An 18601-nucleotide genomic window follows, 5' to 3' on the forward strand; every position below is an offset into this window, starting at 1 on the left:
ATCTCGGTACCTAATGGCAGTCAGGCTACCTCTGGCGAGCACATGGAGGGCCTGCGACCCTCCAAAGAAATGCCACCCCAAACCATTACTGACCCACTGCCAAACCGGTCATGCTGAAGGATGTTGCAGGCAGCAGATCGCTCTCTACGGTGTCTCCAGACTCTGTCACGTCTGTCACATGTGCTCAGTGTGAACCTGCTTTCATCTGTGAAGAGCACAGGGCACCAGTGGCGAATTTGCCAATCCTGGTGTTCTCTGGCAAATACCAAGCGTCCTGCACGGTGTTGGGCTGTGAGCACAACCCCTGTTTGTGGACGTCGGGCCGTCATACTATCCTCATGGAGTCGGTTTCTAACTGTTTGTGCAGACACATGCACATTTGTGGTCTGCTGGATGTCATTTTGCAGGGCTCTGGCAGTGCTCCTCCTGCTCCTCCTTGCACAAAGGCGGAGGTAGCGGTCCTGCTGCTGGGTTGTTGCCCTCCTACGGCCTCCTCCACGTCTCCTGGTTTACTGGCCTGTCTCCTGGTAGCGCCTCCAGGTTCTGGACACTACGCTGACAGACACAGCAAACCTTCTTGCCACAGCTCGCATTGATGTGCCATCCTGGATGAGCTGCACTACCTGAGCCACTTGTGTGGGTTGTAGAGTCCGTCTCATGCTACCACGAGTGTGAAAGCACCACCAACATTCAAAAGTGACCAAAACATCAGCCAGAAAGCATCGGTACTGAGAAGTGGTCTGTGGTCCCCACCTGCAGAACCACTCCTTTATTGAGTGTTTCTTGCTAATCGCCAAAGATTTCCCCCTGTTGTCTATTCCATTTGCACAAAAGCAGTGAAATTGATTGTCAATCAGTGTTGCTTCCTAAGTGGACAGTTTGAATTCACAGAAGTTTGATTCACTTGGAGTTATATTGTGTTGTTTAAGTGTTCCCATTATTTTTTTGAGCAATGTATATACAGTGCCTTGCGAAAGTATTTGGTTCCCTTGAACTTTTCAACCTCTTGCCACATTTGAGGTTTCAAACATAAAGATATAAAATTCTAATTTTTTGTGAAAAATCAACAAGTGGGACACAATCATGAAGTGGAATGAAATTTATTGGATGTGTCAAACTTTTTTAACAAATAAAAAACTGAAAAGTGGGGCGTGCAATATTATTCGGCCCCCTTGCATTAATACTTTGTAGCGCCACCCTTTCCTGCAATTACAGCTGCAAGTCTCTTGGGGTTTGTCTCTATCAGTTTTGCACATTGAGAGACTGAAATTCTTGCCCATTCTTCCTTGCAAAACAGCTGGAGCTCAGTGAGGTTGGATGGAGAGCGTTCATGAACAGCAGTCTTCAGCTCTTTCCACAGATTCTCGATTGGATTCAGGTCTGGACTTTGACTTGGCCATTCCAACACCTGGATACGTTTATCTGTGAACCATTTCATTGTAGATTTGGCTTTATGTTTTGGATCATTGTCTTGTTGGAAGATAAATCTCCGTCCCAGTCTCAGGTCTCTTGGAGACTCCAACAGGTTTTCTTCCAGAATGGTCCTCTATTTGGCCCCATCCATCTTCCCATCAATTTTGACCATCTTCCCTGTCCCTGCTGACAAAAGCAGGCCCAAACCAAGATGCTGCCACCACCATGTTTGACAGTGGGGATGGTGTGTTCAGGTTGATGAGCTGTGTTGCTTTTACGCCAAACATATTGTTTTGCATTGTGGCCAAACAGTTAGATTTTGGTTTCATCTGACCAGAGCACCTTCTTCCACATGTTTGGTGTGTCTCCCAGGTGGCTTGTGGCAAACTTTAAACAAGACATTTTATGGGTATCTTTGAGAAATGGCTTTCTTCTTGCCACTCTTCCATAAAGGCCAAATTTGTGCAGTGTATGACTGATTGTTGTCCTGTGGACAGACTCTCCCACCTCAGCTGTAGATCTCTGCAGTTCATCTAGAGTGATCATGGGCCTCTTGGCTGCATCTCTGATCAGTCTTCTCCTTGTTTGAGATGAAAGTTTAGAGGGACGGCCGGGTCTTGGTAGATTTGCAGTGGTCTGATCCTCCTTCCATTTCAACATGATTGCTTGCACAGTGCGCCTTGGGATGTTTAAAGCTTGGGAAATCTTTTTGTATCCAAATCCGGCTTTAAACTTCTCCACAACAGTATCTCAGACCTGCCTGGTGTGTTCCTTGGTCTTCATGATGCTCTCTGCGCTTTGAACAGAACCCTGAGACTATCACAGAGCAGGTGCATTTATACGGAGACTTGATTACACACAGGTGGATTCTATCTATCATCATCAGTCATTTGGGACAACATTGGATCATTCAGAGATCCTCACTGAACGTCTGGAGTGAGTTTGCTGCACTGAAAGTAAAGGGGCCGAATAATATTGCACGCCCCACTTTTCAGTTTTTTATTTGTTAAAAAAGTTTGACACATCCAAAAAATTTCATTCCACTTCATGATTGTGTCCCAATTGTTGATTCTTCACAAAAAATTTGAATTTTATATCTTTATGTTTGAAGCCTGAAATGTGGCAAGAGGTTGAAAAGTTCAAGGGGGCAGAGTACTTTTGCAACGCACTGTATATATATCTATATATATATCTATATATAATCAAATTCAATTTGAGATTTGAGCAATTTTAAAGTTTTTTTAGTTAAACAGGGGCCTCCATAGTGAGTCTGGTACCTCCACCTCATGCAGATCTCCAGCTTGATCATGCACGACTGTGGGATATCACCCCAATCCTCAATCAACCTTTGTTGCAGGACAATGTGGTGGTGCTGGTCACTCTAAATCAAACACCACATCCAAGCTGATTCCACAAGTATGGTGTTGAGGTCAGGACTGCAAGCATTTCATTCCATCCAATCCACTCCTTAATTCAGAAGGTAGTCTCTGATAATTCAGAAGGTAGTCTCTGATAAACCCCACATTGCATTGACCTCTTGGAGGATAGAGTTTGAACGTTAAGTGGGGAGTAAGGGGTTAGCACCTGACAGCAGAATCTTATCCTAGTATCTCTCTGACCTTAGATCACCTCCACTGATTACAAGCCTTGTTTTTCTAGTGAGGGAGATGCTGCCCCACACTCAACTTAACACAAATTTCTGTGTTTTTTCATGCAAAGTTTAGTTTACTTATGGGTCCCAAATCTATGTAAGTTGAAACAAATCGGCAGTATGAACTGCAAATAGGCAAACTGACCCACAGCTGTCGAAGTTTAAATTTGCAGAGGGCAACACATGCAGTTTCAGCATTCAAATAGAGACTGCTCTCTTAATTTGTGTTGCACCCTGTAGCTTTAAACCATTTCATTTTAAATAAATGTATAAAAATTATGCTTTAACTTACTCTTCCTGCCAAATAGAATTGAATAGTTCCTCTTTTTTTAAACTAGCATACAATTAACTACATAAATTTTTTTGCCACTAAAATATAACGACACTTCTGGCAATTCAGTTGTTCATTAAGGAAATTCCCTAAACGTTTTCATTTCCTTACATTTTCCTTAGCGTGGCATTTCAGTTTCATCATCTCAAAACAATAAGTAGTGTAATATTTGAGTTATTTATTTTGCATTTTGTTGATATGAGCAGTGTAAATATTGCATTATCCAGCATTTTAAAGTATATTTCTTACCATTATGAATCAATAAAATATAATGCATGTTATAAGATGACATATATCTCTCATGCATCATATTCTCAGGCGTTAAACTGACTGAAACAAGCAAGGCCATAGACACAATAGGAAATAGGGGCCGTAAATTAGACATGGTGAAATCTCGTTCTCATCTCTTTCCTACATGACTAAGAAACTTCTAATCTGTAATTAAGGAAAAACTCCACCAATGAAATGCAACAAATCTTACGACAGCAAGAGGAATTGAGAATGTGAAAGATGACAAAAGGAAGGAGAAAGAAAAGCATCAGTCATGAGTCAGTTTCCTCGTGTGCTGGGCTAGTGTGTGTGTCAGGGTGGGGTGTCGGTGTTAACTGATACACGGTCGAGCTGGGTGGTCCAAGGCCGACACATACACCATTTTTTGTGTACAAATAAACTTAACCCCCCCACACACATATCATTGTGGTCACCCCTCCCTTTGCCTTCTCTCCCCATTTCTGCTCACAGCTGCACAGCGTGCGTGTGTAAACACCATCACACTGAGATGTCAGCGTGTGTGGTGTGTGTGTGTCCACGCTCCTCCCTCTGGAACACTGTAAACTGAGTAATTGAGAACTACTATTAGAGGACAGCAATGATCTGATGAAGGCTAAGAGTGGTGACAGAATGGCCAAGATATGTTGGTCATTATCGGTTTATGGCGTTAAAGCAGAATGAAAATACAAAAACACAGTCATGCACTGAAGTCAACTTGTCTTTATTCAGACTTATTGTAAAAACAAAAAGCCCCAAAAATTGTTGGACCATCCAACAGCTTCCAGGCTTCTGATAGGTCAGCTAGAGGACCAGTTATTCTATCAGCTTTGCTGCTCTCAGGTCAACAGAGTGATGTTTCTCCTTTTCTGCAAAGAAGTTAGATCTCCATCAGTTGGTCCGTTCCAACGATGACCTCGTTTGTCCGCTCAACTGAAAAGGAAAGAAACAAAATTAGTGATGAAAGGTGGAAATAAGTAATTAAATATCTTACGAGTCCATCTTTGGTGATAGTTGTGATTTAAAATCACAGATTTATCAGGGAAATAAGAGATTAAACTAACTACCTAGAACCCATGACGAGTGCAACATTAGCAACAATGCATGATATTGGGAGCCATTTATGGTTCAATTATATTTATATTCCGTTTCAACAATTCTGAAATTCATTTAAATACAAAATATATTCTATTTTTTTGTTGTGCCTGAATGTCACATTATGATGTTTTGTTGAGAGTATGCTTCCAACTTCCACAAATCATCTTTACTTTGAAGCTAAATATTCATTTATACTGTATGCACACACATAACTAAACCAGAGGTCAGACAGGCAGGGCATGTCTAAGTTCTTTTGTGATAAAAAAAAAAAAAGAAATATAAAAAATATCTAAATTATAAGCAACAAATCACATTCATTTGCAGCTTCTTGACCATGTTAATTTTGTCATATTGTTTGTTTAGGTTTATTAAGATTTATAATTTCCCTTCTTACAACAAGATTGCAGAAGACTGTATCCTGCAGAAAAATGCAAGAGATTTCAGACAATCTCAATATCTTTACTGTAATTCGACTTGTTATATCCCAAACTGCTGGACTAATATGTGTGATGATCTCTTTTAACCTAAAACGTCTCTAACACATGGAGTACAGCCACAATTCCTCCTTGGATCCCTCCTTCACCACCAAGTACCGGTGCTGATCCAAAACAAATGGTGGCAGAGAGCAATGTTCCATCCACAGACAGGTTTTAGTGTGAAGGAATCTTTTGCTCAGAATGAGCTTAGCCACTGTTGTGTGAAAGGGGAGGACAAATGAAGCATGGGACTGCAGGAGAGGGAAGGAAAGGGAAGGTGGGGAGGGACTGGAGTGTAAAAGAGGAAAAGCGTATGCTGTTTGAGCCAGAGACGCCTCCAAAAACCAGTATAGGTTGTGGTTGTAGTGACACCATGCGTGCTTACATATTTCTCCTGCTGAAGCTGTGATGGGAAGTAGAGAGGATGCTGGGCTTGATGTACATCTACCCAAATATTGATTGGAGTGACTTTATTTTAACCCGATTGCAACATAACATATATAAACTGTGAAAAAAACATAAAGACACGAAAAATGTTGCGTCTCTTTATGGTGATGATAAAAATGTGCATCAAAGCACAAAGAGATGAGGTATCCAGCTTTGAAACAAAAAAAATAGAAGAAGAATCAACAGCTGATAAAAGATTGTGAATGCAGCGTGTGTGTGTGTCTGTCAGGCTGTCATGGTGGTCTTTGGCTGCTAACAGCTTCAGCGGTAGGGTGGGTGTATAATGTCTTTAACAGCCTGTGGTCAGACTGCTAGATTGGCAACAAGGAGCTATCTTTTATTCAAACATTACAACAAAACAGAGAAAAGGAGACGAAAGCTTTATGCGCCATTTAATGTTGTATAAAGAGTAATCAAAAAAGAACATTGAATCTTTAGAAACTGATACTAAAACGAGTTAAACAGGCACCAGCGGGTTTAAATAAGTCCTTCATTTTCCAAATGCAAAAAAAAAAAAAAAAAAAGAATAATGCTTGCATGCTGACAAAACACCTGCAATTTTTGTGTTTTTTGAATAAATCTGACTTTCACAGGGGGACTTATATACAGCATAAAACAACAGTGAATGAGAGTGATTAGTTCATGTTTAGGAAAAAAAAAAAGAGATCAAAAGACAACAAAAAGCTGATATGGGCTTAGCTTTGCTGCAGAGCGGTCTGAACTGCTTCATTTTAAGATGATTTTACCTCAAATTCAATTCAAACTGTTGTTGCCTAAAGCACCCTGTTGTTCACTCAATTAGGCTTCTTAGTCTGGTAGCCAAGCTTGTTCCCTTTTTCTAACATGTTCACAAGTTAAAGTGTGTGTGTGTGTGTGTGTGTGTGTGTGTGTGTGTGTGTGTGTGTGCATGGACGTGGCTGCAGGCTGCTGCTGTTGAATTCCGGGTGGTCCTGTTCTGGCCGTGCTCTCTAACCTCTCCGTCAATGTAACATACACACACATACACGTATAAAAACGCAAACACACACACAGAGCTAGCTCTGGGGACAAGGAGATTAAGAAATAATAAAAAAAGAAATCAGACAAATCAGATTTTAAGAAAGAAGAAACTTTCCTTGTTGGCCCTAATGCTTGGCACCCTTAAATGGATGCCACACATACATTAACACCTTATCTGAGTCAGCTAGAGGGAAGCACTGGAAATTAAACAAAAGAGTATATTGCAAGGTGGAACTAATTTTATATTTTTCTACAGAGGGTTTACAGAGATGAACTGATCAGGCTTTTTCTACACGTGATGCAAATTTCCAGTTTTCTTTAAGGGCTGACCTGCTGACTTAGATTTCTTTTTATTTTAAGAACTATAACTCATAAAAGAAAAAGGAAATGTGCTACAGATTCTTTGACAGAGGCAGGAGTTTTCAATCTGGCTATAAATGAAGGAATTATGAGATGATCCTCATTTATGCATCAAAGCTTATGAAAGTACATCCTGTTGCTTGATGTGTTTATCTGTAATGATCCATTGGTGCAATTCCAGTTTGATACTGCAAATGATTACTAGTATTTCATCAACTTTGTGTTTGTTTATAGTGCCTCTTTTTTAGCATAATTTTATTATGAAGCCGTATAACATTGCTTTAACTATGGATCCATATATTACAGAAACGATGATCTCAAAACGACAAAAAGACCTCAAAATGTTTATTTTATTTTTTGAAATGAGTATACTAAAATATCATTACTGTCCACACAAACATTTGCTAAGAATCTGAAATTACTACGGCCATTTTTTTGACTAATATCTTCTGAAGTGATGAAAGGACATATTTATCTAGTTTTTTGATTTAACAGACATCATTGACATTCACACATTTACATTTCAACTATAGATGCACCAATCAGAGATCGGGATCGGCCAATTTTTTGTTTAATCAGCTCTGATTGGTGTTTGGCAGGTCAATTACTGAAAAAAACTAACTTTTTAATCTCCTATTCATTAAATGCGACAAATTTAAAGTCCATATGCTTTAATGCATGAATGGGAATATTCTTTTAATTCCTTCATTTTCTGTTGGATTCAAAACTACTGTCTGTATCAAAGAAACTCAGCATTATTTTTTTCTTTCATGTGTTATAGTCCTTAGAATAAAGAAAATGGTTAAAAGGTTGAGATCAGAACGTCAGAAAACAAAAAAAAACAAACAGAAATTGGCTCCGGCAAAGAAGAGCTAGATGGGCACATCTCTAATTTCAACCCACTCTTTCATCTCTTGACACCTGCAACAAGACGTGAACAAGTAATGCTTGTCTTTTGCTGTAACTGACTTACTGGAAGATAAAAAGAAAAAGACGGTTCAGACGATACACAAGTAAAATGTTGGCTTGCTGTAGTTTAATATATCATCCTCAATGAAGAGCATCTGGTGGAAACTGCTTCATCACTACTATAATGTCACAAAAGTGCCCTTTGATACAGGGCTTAATAATATGTGCCTATAAAAAGAATGTGAAAACAAGCCTAAAACAACAGAGTAAGTAAGTAAGAAATGGAATAAGAAAGAACCCTCAGAGCTTATTTTTTAAAGTATGGGCGTGTTCATTTTGTTGAGTCTCACCTTCTGCCTCAATTCGTTGTCCATTTCCAACCAAACAATATTTGAGGTCTGCTCCCCTGCCAATGATTGCATTACTGCAGATTACGCTGCCTTGGATGTTGCATCTGGAAATCAAACACACACATTTTATTAAATGTAAGGTTGTTGGAATCATACACGTATACACTTCAGTGTTTAGAGGTGGCTGTCTATACACAGGGGAGAGCAAATCTCAACAGATTAGGACTGCTTCAGGTAGGAAGGGAGAAAAGTAGAAACAGATGTTAAAGTTATTGGTTGGGGGAAAAAAAAGATGAAGACTTTTGGTTGTGCTTGGTCATAGCTGAGGTAATACATGGGCAAAACAACGTTTCTGAGAGTGGCAAAACCTCTTTGAAGAATTCCTCCTATTTCAGATTTTTCCACCAGAAATTCCCTCAACTCCAGACTTAGATTTCTTGGTTCAAAATGTTTCCCCTGTTCAGTTTTGGTATCTGCATGTGCCACGACTTGTATGGCAACACAGTGCTGAAGGCAGCTTCTGATTCAGCAGTGTGGCAAATTCATTTTGTGTTGTCCGTCACATAAAACCAAAATGGTCAATGAGTTGGACAAAAGCTTGATCTGTGATGTGGCAAATCAAAGATAAAGCACAGCATTTAAATATAAAATCTAAACTAAAAGCCTCCTTACTTTTCAGGAATTCAAATTTCTATCTTGTAGATAGCATAAAAAAGGGAATAAAGTATAGGAAAACAATTCATTTTCCATACTTTCCATTTCCTCTGTCCTTACACAGATGTGGAAAGGGACAAAATCAAATTTCCAAATTTCAAGAGTGAGTTAATTCCCTGTAAGGAATTAAGTTAATCCCACTTATAAATTCTGCTTAAGTAGCACCTGCAACAGGTGAATTCGCGTCCCATTAGTGCTGAAATATTAATTTTCAACTGAGCTACATGTTTCCTGCAAACACATCAGAGAACCTTTATGCACAGCTTTCCTTACACAGCTGCAGTGCAAACCGAGCGGACAGAGTTGAGGGTTTTACTCCTCCTCACCTTTCCACACCTGCTATGAAAACTCAGAAATATCCAATCAACTGAACTTAATGACATGACATTAGCATTACTGTCAGCTACTGTAATAACAGCCTATGCTGTGAGAGTGTGTGTGTTTGCCTGAGTTAAAGATCTTGTGCTGCAGTTCCACCTGAGCGGGCCGTGCCAACCCGCCGTGCGTACTCTCATTCAGCCAAACCATCACCATAAAATTCTTGGAGAGACACACAGACGATGCCTGTGTGTCCAGCACCCGGAAAACCATAAAGGGCGTGTATGTCCAAGTGTGTGAGATGCAGAATGTGTGTGTGTAGCAGAAGCCATGGGAGCCAAGTGGAGAACACACGCGGGTCCTGCCCGGGCAGTGACGCACACACACTTGGCTGTCCATACCTCACACACAGACAGGTTTGTATTGGCCCATTTCATTCAGGTGGTTAGACCAGGACGGGAAAGGGAGAAATGTCTGTGTGTGTGTCTGTGTCTTTGTGCATAAGTGACTACCTAGGAGGTAGTGGTGGTAGTTGGTGACGGGAGATTACAAGATTCTGAGTTTTGTAACATTACAGAGAAGGGGAGACCACCAAAGAAGCTTCGGAGCTGAAACACCACTAATTACTAACACCAGGGCTCCTCCTTGTCATGACCCCCACATCCTCCCTCCCTATTACACAAGCACACACACAAACATGTACACACATCAACCCCCACCTCCTGTGTGCCCATCCTATAAAGTTGACCCCTACTATCCCCCTCCCCAAACACGCAGAGCTTTGTCAACAAGCTTTGGTCAGCTCCAAACAAAGAAATCAGAAATGCAAGGGGTTTCAGCGACATGGCTGGGGTCCGCTAATCCCCTCATACTGGCTCTTTCTTTCCCTCTTTCTCCATCCTTCTTATGTCCTCAAAGCAATAAAAGAAAGAATTGCAATTTTCTTTCTTGCGTGCTAGCTTGCTCTCCCTTCACTCCTTTCTTCCCTTCTCCTGTCTCTCATTCTTTCATGGCTTTGTGCGTGCACCTACACGGGCATGATGAGGGTCCCCGCGCTGGCTGGCCGGGCTCCCTGAAAGAGCTTAAGGAGGGATGGTTGGAGACCGAATGAGAAGGGAGATGGCGTTGGGGCCATGATGAAAAGAAAGGGAGGAGGAGTAAGAAATTGAGATAAAAGAAAAGGACCTTGTGAATGAGTGCATTAAAATTTGGAACAGAGGCCAAGTTGAGTCCTCCTTCCAAAATGATTCTTGGCTCAGAGACTGAACAGATCAATCTACATGCTAATTCTACTGTAGTTTCTGTTGCTCTCTGTACAACGGCACTGCGTTCTTACGATTCCCACTGCTAGCAAAAGTTCAGATGACTTTTTGAAGTTTAAAAATGTTGCTCATCATGCTCTTTTAAATTTAGTTCATTGCTTTTGATTTTTCTAACAATTTCTCTAAAACAAAAAAAAAGAGAACATTTTATTTTTTCCAATTAAATAAGCTGAGATCACAAACAGATGCAAAAATTAAAATCAGTAAAAAGCAAAATAATAGTTAATTTTGGTATTGTGTAACTTATTAAATAATTCAAGAGGCTTGCCTCCGTCAGATAGATCAATAGATAGATAATTATTCAAGTGTTCATTCAAACTTGGAAGCAAATGTAGAATTAACCATTATAGACATTTATAGTTGTGTTGTAAAGTACTCTATTAATTATTTGTTGATTACTGCAGCAAATCAGGAATTTACTTTATATGTTTACTTTGATCTGTTTATCTGTAGGTTTAACCAAGAGAGTCAGTGGGGGGGGGGCTACCCTACTCACACATACACCTATAGAAACACAAACACATACACAGAGCTAGCTCTAGGCACAAAGATATTAAGGAGGTAAAAAAAAAAATCTTTCATAAATTGGACTTTTCTTGTTGGTTCTACTGATTGGCCCCCATGAATAGATGCCACATATTAACCCCTTATCTGACTCAGCCAGAGGAAAGCACTGAGCTTTAGCAATTAGGCCTATTGTGCACCTTCATTAAGTATTCAGTAATTTATTGATACTTTGAAATACTTATTGGTATATTTGCTTATTAATATCCAGTTTAATTTAAATTATGAGACATAACTAATTATTTAATGATTTATTAATTACCTTTTGCCAATATGCACCTGGAAAGCTGTGCATGTATAACAAGTTAGGCCAAACTGTATTGAAACAATTCGCTCACCATTGGGAAACTGGGTCCAGGTGAGAAAACTGGAACCTAACCGATATTAGACACAAGTGTTGGGTTTCTCTATCAGAAGCTGTGTTCTTTTGGCTGTGGTCTCTAGCTGGTTGCACACTAATGGATGCTTTGTTAACACTGCCATTTCTATTTGACCTCAGAGAGCGTAGAAAACAAAACCAGCTACACATCCTTTCAAGACACACATACATACATTAGCATCTGCGTAAAACATACGCACACACCCACACACAATTTGCAGCAAAAAAAAAAAAAAGAAATCGGAGAAGAGATGTGGAGCGAATGAGAAACTAGACAGTACACTCTTTCTTATAACTTAATCACTAAATGATTTTAAACAGGCTTAAATAGGGTTCCTACACATTTTCCATTCATAAACTTCATACTTTTCCTGATTAAAATTTCTGGTGTTTTTAGTCTTTCACAAACCACTTTTTAAGTATAAATTTAAACATTGACAGAAAATGTAATGTAAATAACTCTATCGTGATCAGACTTTAAATACGAAATCTGAAAAAAACCAATGAATGGATGGATGAATGGACATGTGGAAAAGAGTGTGTGTACAGGTGTGTGTGTGTTCTCACCCCTCCTCTATGGTAACCCCATGCATGACAATGGAGTTAGTGACTTTGACCTTCTCTTTCACTGTGCTGGAGTTTCCAATGGTTGATCTTTTTATGGAAGTCTTATCTGCTATTTGGCACTGAGGTCCAATGATGCTGTCTGATCCCACCTAAAAGCAGAACCAAAACAGTAGGTCCTACTCTGAAGCATGCATATTAAATACAATAGATGCACTGGTATGAAGCATAAATTGGACTGAGATAACTGAAATTTGGAAACCAAAGATTTTGACTTGTGGGTAATATTCACCTGACATCTCTCAGAAATGGAAGCAGATGGGTGAACTGGTGGCTCCTCAAACAGCTTCGGGGCCTAAACGTGAGAAAACCAACGATGTCAGACAAAACATTAAATAGTAGAAAAACATATTAAGGAACCAGATCACCAAATTGAGGTCAACAGGATCTACCAGTAAATAAGAAATACAGCAAATATATAGAGAAGAAGACAGAAATTGAGAAATTGGCAGGCCAATTTACACCTTGATCAGCCCTGACCTGTGACTGGAAACTCAAAGAAAGCCCTACCAGGTCACTGTGACAGCAACACACACACATGCTCAAGATAAACATTTGCACTCCTCACACCACCTTCACCGTTCCTGGCATGATGTTGTTTTGTAAATTTGTTGCTTCTTTGTGCTGAGGTTTTTTGCAATCTCAAACTGTATCCTGCTAAGGATAAAGTGTGAAATATGATTTTTTTCCCCCCTCTACTTACCTAATGTGGCCTCTTTTCTCATCTAGCAAGGGCAGCGCCTGTGAGTGGGCAGCAAAGCCTCGGTGACCCGTCCCCCCTTGTCTTGTGTCATGATGTATGTTTGGATGGGTTGAACTGGAATTCTAATTTCCCCTCGGGGATCAATAAAGTATCTTTGATTTGAATTGAATTGAACACACTTCAGGGTGATTAGTTACAGAGAAAAGAATAAAAGTTTGCTATTTTAATACCAGCAAGGTGTTTAAAAATAAAGTCAGAGAAGCCACATACGTATAAGAAGCCATTTTAAAGAGAAATGTATTTTCTATGACATGTCTACAGTTCCTTCAAAGTTCCAAGAGCGAGTGAGAGGGACACTTTCAGCAGATAACAGGAAGGCTAAACTGAGTGCATCAAGGTTTCTCTGTTTTATACTTTTGAGCTTAAAATCCTTCTATAACTGAACATGCTATGTTTGTAAATGTTGACTGTCTTTTGGTAATCTTACAGTTAAAGAAAGGGCCCTCATTCTCTGGGGACTAAACCCTTCAGTTTCTTAGAGAACGCTGTTTTCTAAGAAACAGCGTTCTCTAGGGATGCCTACTTTATCAGTGCTAGCAAGCAGTGCTAAGTGCTAATATAAGATGCTAAATACAACTTAAAATGTCCCCTCCCTAATCATTATTGTTTCAAAACGATAAAGCCCAGTTTTACAGCGACTTGTCTATCACACATGGCATGACATCACTTCTGCTTCTAATATAAATAATTAATGACTCATTATGGCATGAACTCTATTCAAAAGACATTTTTAATGCTGTTCTTATTCTTTTTCTGAGCTCCTAAATAGAAATAAGAATGGGCAAAAATCTGTATTGGCATATCAAAGCTTTAGAAAAGCCAAGAATGGAAAATTGGCCACAAAGTTCTGATGATCAATGAAATATATCAAACACAGGGGAAACGCGTTCTTTTAGGATGTGGATATCCGAGGAGCAGGCTTATTCTCTGACATACCTGTCTGTTTGCCTCTATGTAAGCAGCGAGAGTGTTAACACGGTAACACAGGCCCTGGTCCATAATGTGAACATAGCAGCGAAGCTTTCCTCCATGGTAAGCCTCACTCATGTCACCGCGGTGGTCATTCCAACAGGACCTCTCTTGGGCCAGCTGGAGCAGAGGCTCGTCCCGCGATGAGATGAGGAGCTCTAAGAAGAGCCAGAAAAGGTGGCAGGGGTTTAGAAATAATGAAACCAAATATCGCAGGTGGCTTTGACTTTTTTGGTTCATTTGTGAGCTTTAAAAGACTTTTTTTTTATTTTTTATTGGCTATGCCGCTGAGGTTGGTAAATGTTATTCTGATCTGATCTCATTGAAAACACAAACCATGGTTTGTAGAGCTGTCATTCTTCTTCGGGGTCTGATCCTCAGAATCTTCTTTCACCTTCTGACTGTCAGTGGTTCTGGAAAATTGTTTACGAACTAAATACGGTACTAATTCTCCACGGATTGATGAAATGGACCTAGGGCAAAAAAAGGACACACAAAAGAAAAATGTTTTAATTTAATCTGAATTTATAAAATAATTTAAAAGGCATATTCAGGTTCTGTGATGAACTGCCAACTATTTTCAGTTATAGCAGGTACAGAAAATGGATTAAGGGGCCGATTATTTCTTTTAGTCAAAACTTCAAAGTAATTTTCATGTCACATACAAACAGTGTGATGCCTTGTTCAGCATTTAACCAGACCGCAATAACATTGTATAGACCTTTTTTTATTTAAAAGCAGTCTTGTATTGTATGAAACAAAAAGAACTGGTACAACTAATGATGTGCACATAAAGATAAAGTCTCTTTCCTATTTCTCACTTCAAATCATCTTCATCTGTTTGCTCATCACTGCACCGGGCTTTGCTTTGCTACGGTGTTCCTTTCCACCACCCAACATCTCCAGGCCCCCTCTACTTACTTTCTTTTAAAAGGAGATTAGAATTTCCATTTGAATGACAGGAGAAAAACAACAGTTACTTTGTCTATTTCTGTCCTCGAGCAATGGACGGAGAAAGAACACGGAGGAAGGAGGAAAGCCTGAGAGGAGCGGCTGAAAAGAGATTCCAAGAAAGGAGCCGGAGAAAGGAGTGAGTCATCTAACAAGAGAGACGATATATGGTAGGGGGCGAGTGGGCATTAGTGATGCAATGATTGATGTAAGATTTATATCTACATCTCTTTAACTCAAAATACTATCAGGGTGAGCAGAGGTGATTTCAGATTTGTTTGAATTTATTGGACAGGAAATATCTTAAGAGGGATAGCTTAACCTTGGTCATATCAGATTTCAATAAATTGAGGTTTGGACTGGCATTTATGTTTTTCATGCAGCAGTGTCCAGAAATATACAAAGAATACACCAGCAAAATGTTGTCATTATTGTCCTTTAATCATTTAGGTACTATATATTCGTGGCATAGATTCAACAAGGTACTGGAAACATTCCTCAGAGAGTTTGGTCCATATTGACATGATAGCATCACACAGATGCTGCAGATTTGTCGGCTGCACATCCATGATGAGAATCTCCCGTTCCACCACATCCCAAATGTGCTCTACTGGATTGAGATCTGGTGACTGTGGAGACCATTTGAATCCAGTGTTCAAGAAACCAGTCTGAGATGATTCGTGCTTTATGACATGGCACGTTATCCTGCTGGAAGTAACCATCAGAAGATGGATACACTGTGGTCATAAAGGGATGGACATGGTCAGCAACAATACTCAGGTAGGCTGTGGCATTGACACGATGCTCAATTGGTACTGACAGGCCCAAAGTGTGCCAAGAAAATATCCCCCACACCATTACACCACCACCACCAGCCTGAACCATTGATACAAGGCAGGATGGATCCATGCTTTCATGATGTTGACGCCAAATTCTGACCCTACCATCCGAATGTTGCAGCAGAAACCGAGACTCATCAGACCAGGCAACGTTTTTCCAATCTTCTATTGTCCAATTTTGGTGAGCCTGTGCGAATTGTAGCCTCAGTTTCCTGTTCTTAGCTGACAGGAGTGGCACCCGGTGTGGTCTTCTGCTGCTGTAGTCCATCCGCCTCAAGGTTCAACGTGTTGTGCGTTCAGAGATGCTCTTCTGAATGCCTTGGTTGTAACAAGTGATTATTTGAGTTACTGTTGCCTTTCTATCAGCTCAAACCAGTCTGGCCATTCTCCTCTGACCTCTGGCATCAACAAGGCATTTGCGCCCACAGAACTGCCGCTCACTGGATATTTTCTCTTTTTCAGACCATTCTCTGTAAACCCTAGAGATGGTAGTGCATGAAAATCCCAGTAGATCAGCAGTTTCTGAAATACTCAGACCAGCCCGTCTGGCACCAACAACCATGCCACGTTCATAGTCACGTAAATCACCTTTCTTCCCCATTCTGATGCTCAGTTTGAACTGCAGCAGATCATCTTGACCATGTCTATATGTCTAAATGCATTGAGTTTCTGCCCGAGCAGTTGGACAGTTGTACCTAATAGAGTGAGTTGAGTCGAGTCGGTCGGTCGGTCGGATAGTACGGACTAAATAGGTTCGCCAACAGGTCCCAAAAAACCCCACCAAACTGTTTTTTTGAATGGAAGGTTAAAATTAAAGTTCTACGAAAAAGCTGCGGACTGTGTTTAAAAGGCTGGGTTCATGGGAATTCACCATTTTCCATTGACCAATAAGAGTGGTCAAATATTCAGGCAGAATGATGGCTTGATTCACTGGGGATTCATAGGGACTAAATGCATAAGTTTAACACTTTGTGAACTAGAGAAAATCCACAATAACAAAAAAAAAAAAGTTTGAAGCTAATTTTATATTTTTAAAATTTACTAAGTTAAATGTGGTATTCCACCCGGTATTCCACTCTGGGAAACAGAGTTAAAATGCATCATTAAAAGCCAGAAATAGGGATGACACTCATGGCTAAGATGAGTGCTACAAAAGTAGGACCACAATAATTGTTTGCATTAGGAAGGTTTTTCTTCTTAAACCAGGTGAGCCACATCATTTTCCACAAACCCTGCAGATTTACGAGACGTTGATATTGCGTAGATCCTCCAGCTGGGGAATATAAACACTGGGCTGCAACAGAAGGCCAGTGTCACACTGCTTTACTCCGGAGGCTAAAGGCCTAACAGCCTGTCTCAGTGGCACATAGTAAAACAAATTAACACCTTCCTAGAATACCAGCTAACAGACCCTTTCAAAGCCTTCCGCGCCATGGAACCACGTTTAACAGTTGCAACAGATCAGGCAGTGATCGAGGGTTCAAGCTGATGTGACTGTGTACACATGTATGCTGCTAAATGACCTTTGCATGGCAAACACAAACTGGGAGAACTTTCCATCATCTTTAAGAACTGTCACAAAAGTCATACTAAAATGGCTAAGTGGAATACTTACTTGTTTTCTGTGAGAAAGTCAACAACTGCTTTCTTCAGACAGTAGAGGTGAGCATCCACCAGGCCTGTTTTGATGTGCATCCTGGGATGTCTGCAGGTTAAAAGAAAAAAAAGGGTAATTTTACAGCTTTCAGTTTTATAAACACACACAAGAAAACATAAGTTCAAATTAACACCTTTAAGTTAAGATGCTCTATTTAATGATGCATCTGTTCACAAAACTTCCCCCAAACCACAGATAAAACACAAATAACACTATAACCCCAGATGCTCACTGGGTGACAGAAGTGCCAAAATGTAGATTAATTAATTGATCAACTTAAATTATAAATTATACATCTCATAATCATTAAAACGAGGAAAGAAATAAATGAAATAATCTCTAAATATTTAAATATGCCAGTACGATTATTTATTTAACCAGTTAGTATCCATGAATAAAAGCCTCTTTACCAAGGGAGACATGACCAAGATAGGAGGCATAACACAAAACCGTAATCCACAATGTTACATCATCAAAAGATTATTGAAAATACTGACACTGAAATACAAAAGATATGACACGTGAAATTAATATGTTTGTGTTATTTGTCATTATTTCTAGACTTTTTTGGCGAGTGTAGCCTGTTTAAAATGTCCTAACTTCTGATTGGTAAACCTGGGACATCAATCCAACTAAGACCAATCACTTTGACTAGAGCGGTGTTAGCCCTGCTTACTGATTTTGATGCATTCCTGATAACCTCTGAATAATTAAATACTTGAAGACACGCTTGAAATAATTCTAGAAGTTTTTGTTTGAAGTTATCAATGTCATATTTGTTTAATGATCTATTTTTGTATCCAATTGTTTCCATTTTTATTAATTTATTGAAAAATGTATCAAAATTATTTAAGGCTTTGTTTTTCTATTGACCTATGACACTTCTGGACCTCCAAAAGTGTGACCTGACGGACATTTTATTTTGATTTATTCATAATGTTTCAATGTTTGCTCCTCATTTATTGAAACCAGTTTTTAATCAACCACATTGTGGGACACCAGGCAGGAGTGGCTTACAGAAAACAAGAAATAGCCATTTTACTTTACATAAACATCACAGACCAGTGACATCTGCTTATTACCCGATGTCAGCTACAACCGATGTGCATTCACATATCTGGTGCCACGAGACAGCTGCCAGTCAGACATGTTTATATTGACTGAGGCCTCTCACTCACTCACTCACACACACACACACAC

At 39.7% G+C, this 18601-nt stretch overlaps 1 protein-coding gene across 1 annotated transcript in view; it reads right to left on the bottom strand.

Moving 5' to 3' along the window:
- Positions 1 to 4370: 4370 nt before the first annotated feature.
- The window catches only part of eif2b3 (eukaryotic translation initiation factor 2B, subunit 3 gamma), a 40433-nt gene continuing 26202 nt past the window's right edge, over positions 4371 to 18601 (bottom strand). The window contains exons 6-12 of the mRNA XM_047368854.1: positions 17360 to 17449; positions 14291 to 14427; positions 13922 to 14112; positions 12455 to 12517; positions 12166 to 12314; positions 8302 to 8405; positions 4371 to 4595 (exon numbers count right to left, since the gene is read on the bottom strand). Of these exons, the coding sequence (XP_047224810.1) occupies positions 4543 to 4595; positions 8302 to 8405; positions 12166 to 12314; positions 12455 to 12517; positions 13922 to 14112; positions 14291 to 14427; positions 17360 to 17449 (787 nt within the window). The 3' untranslated portion in view covers positions 4371 to 4542. The remainder of the gene's footprint in view (positions 4596 to 8301; positions 8406 to 12165; positions 12315 to 12454; positions 12518 to 13921; positions 14113 to 14290; positions 14428 to 17359; positions 17450 to 18601) is intronic.

The sequence above is a fragment of the Girardinichthys multiradiatus genome, chromosome 6 (genome assembly GCF_021462225.1).
Source record: "Girardinichthys multiradiatus isolate DD_20200921_A chromosome 6, DD_fGirMul_XY1, whole genome shotgun sequence".
NCBI classification, from domain to species: Eukaryota; Metazoa; Chordata; class Actinopteri; order Cyprinodontiformes; family Goodeidae; genus Girardinichthys; species Girardinichthys multiradiatus.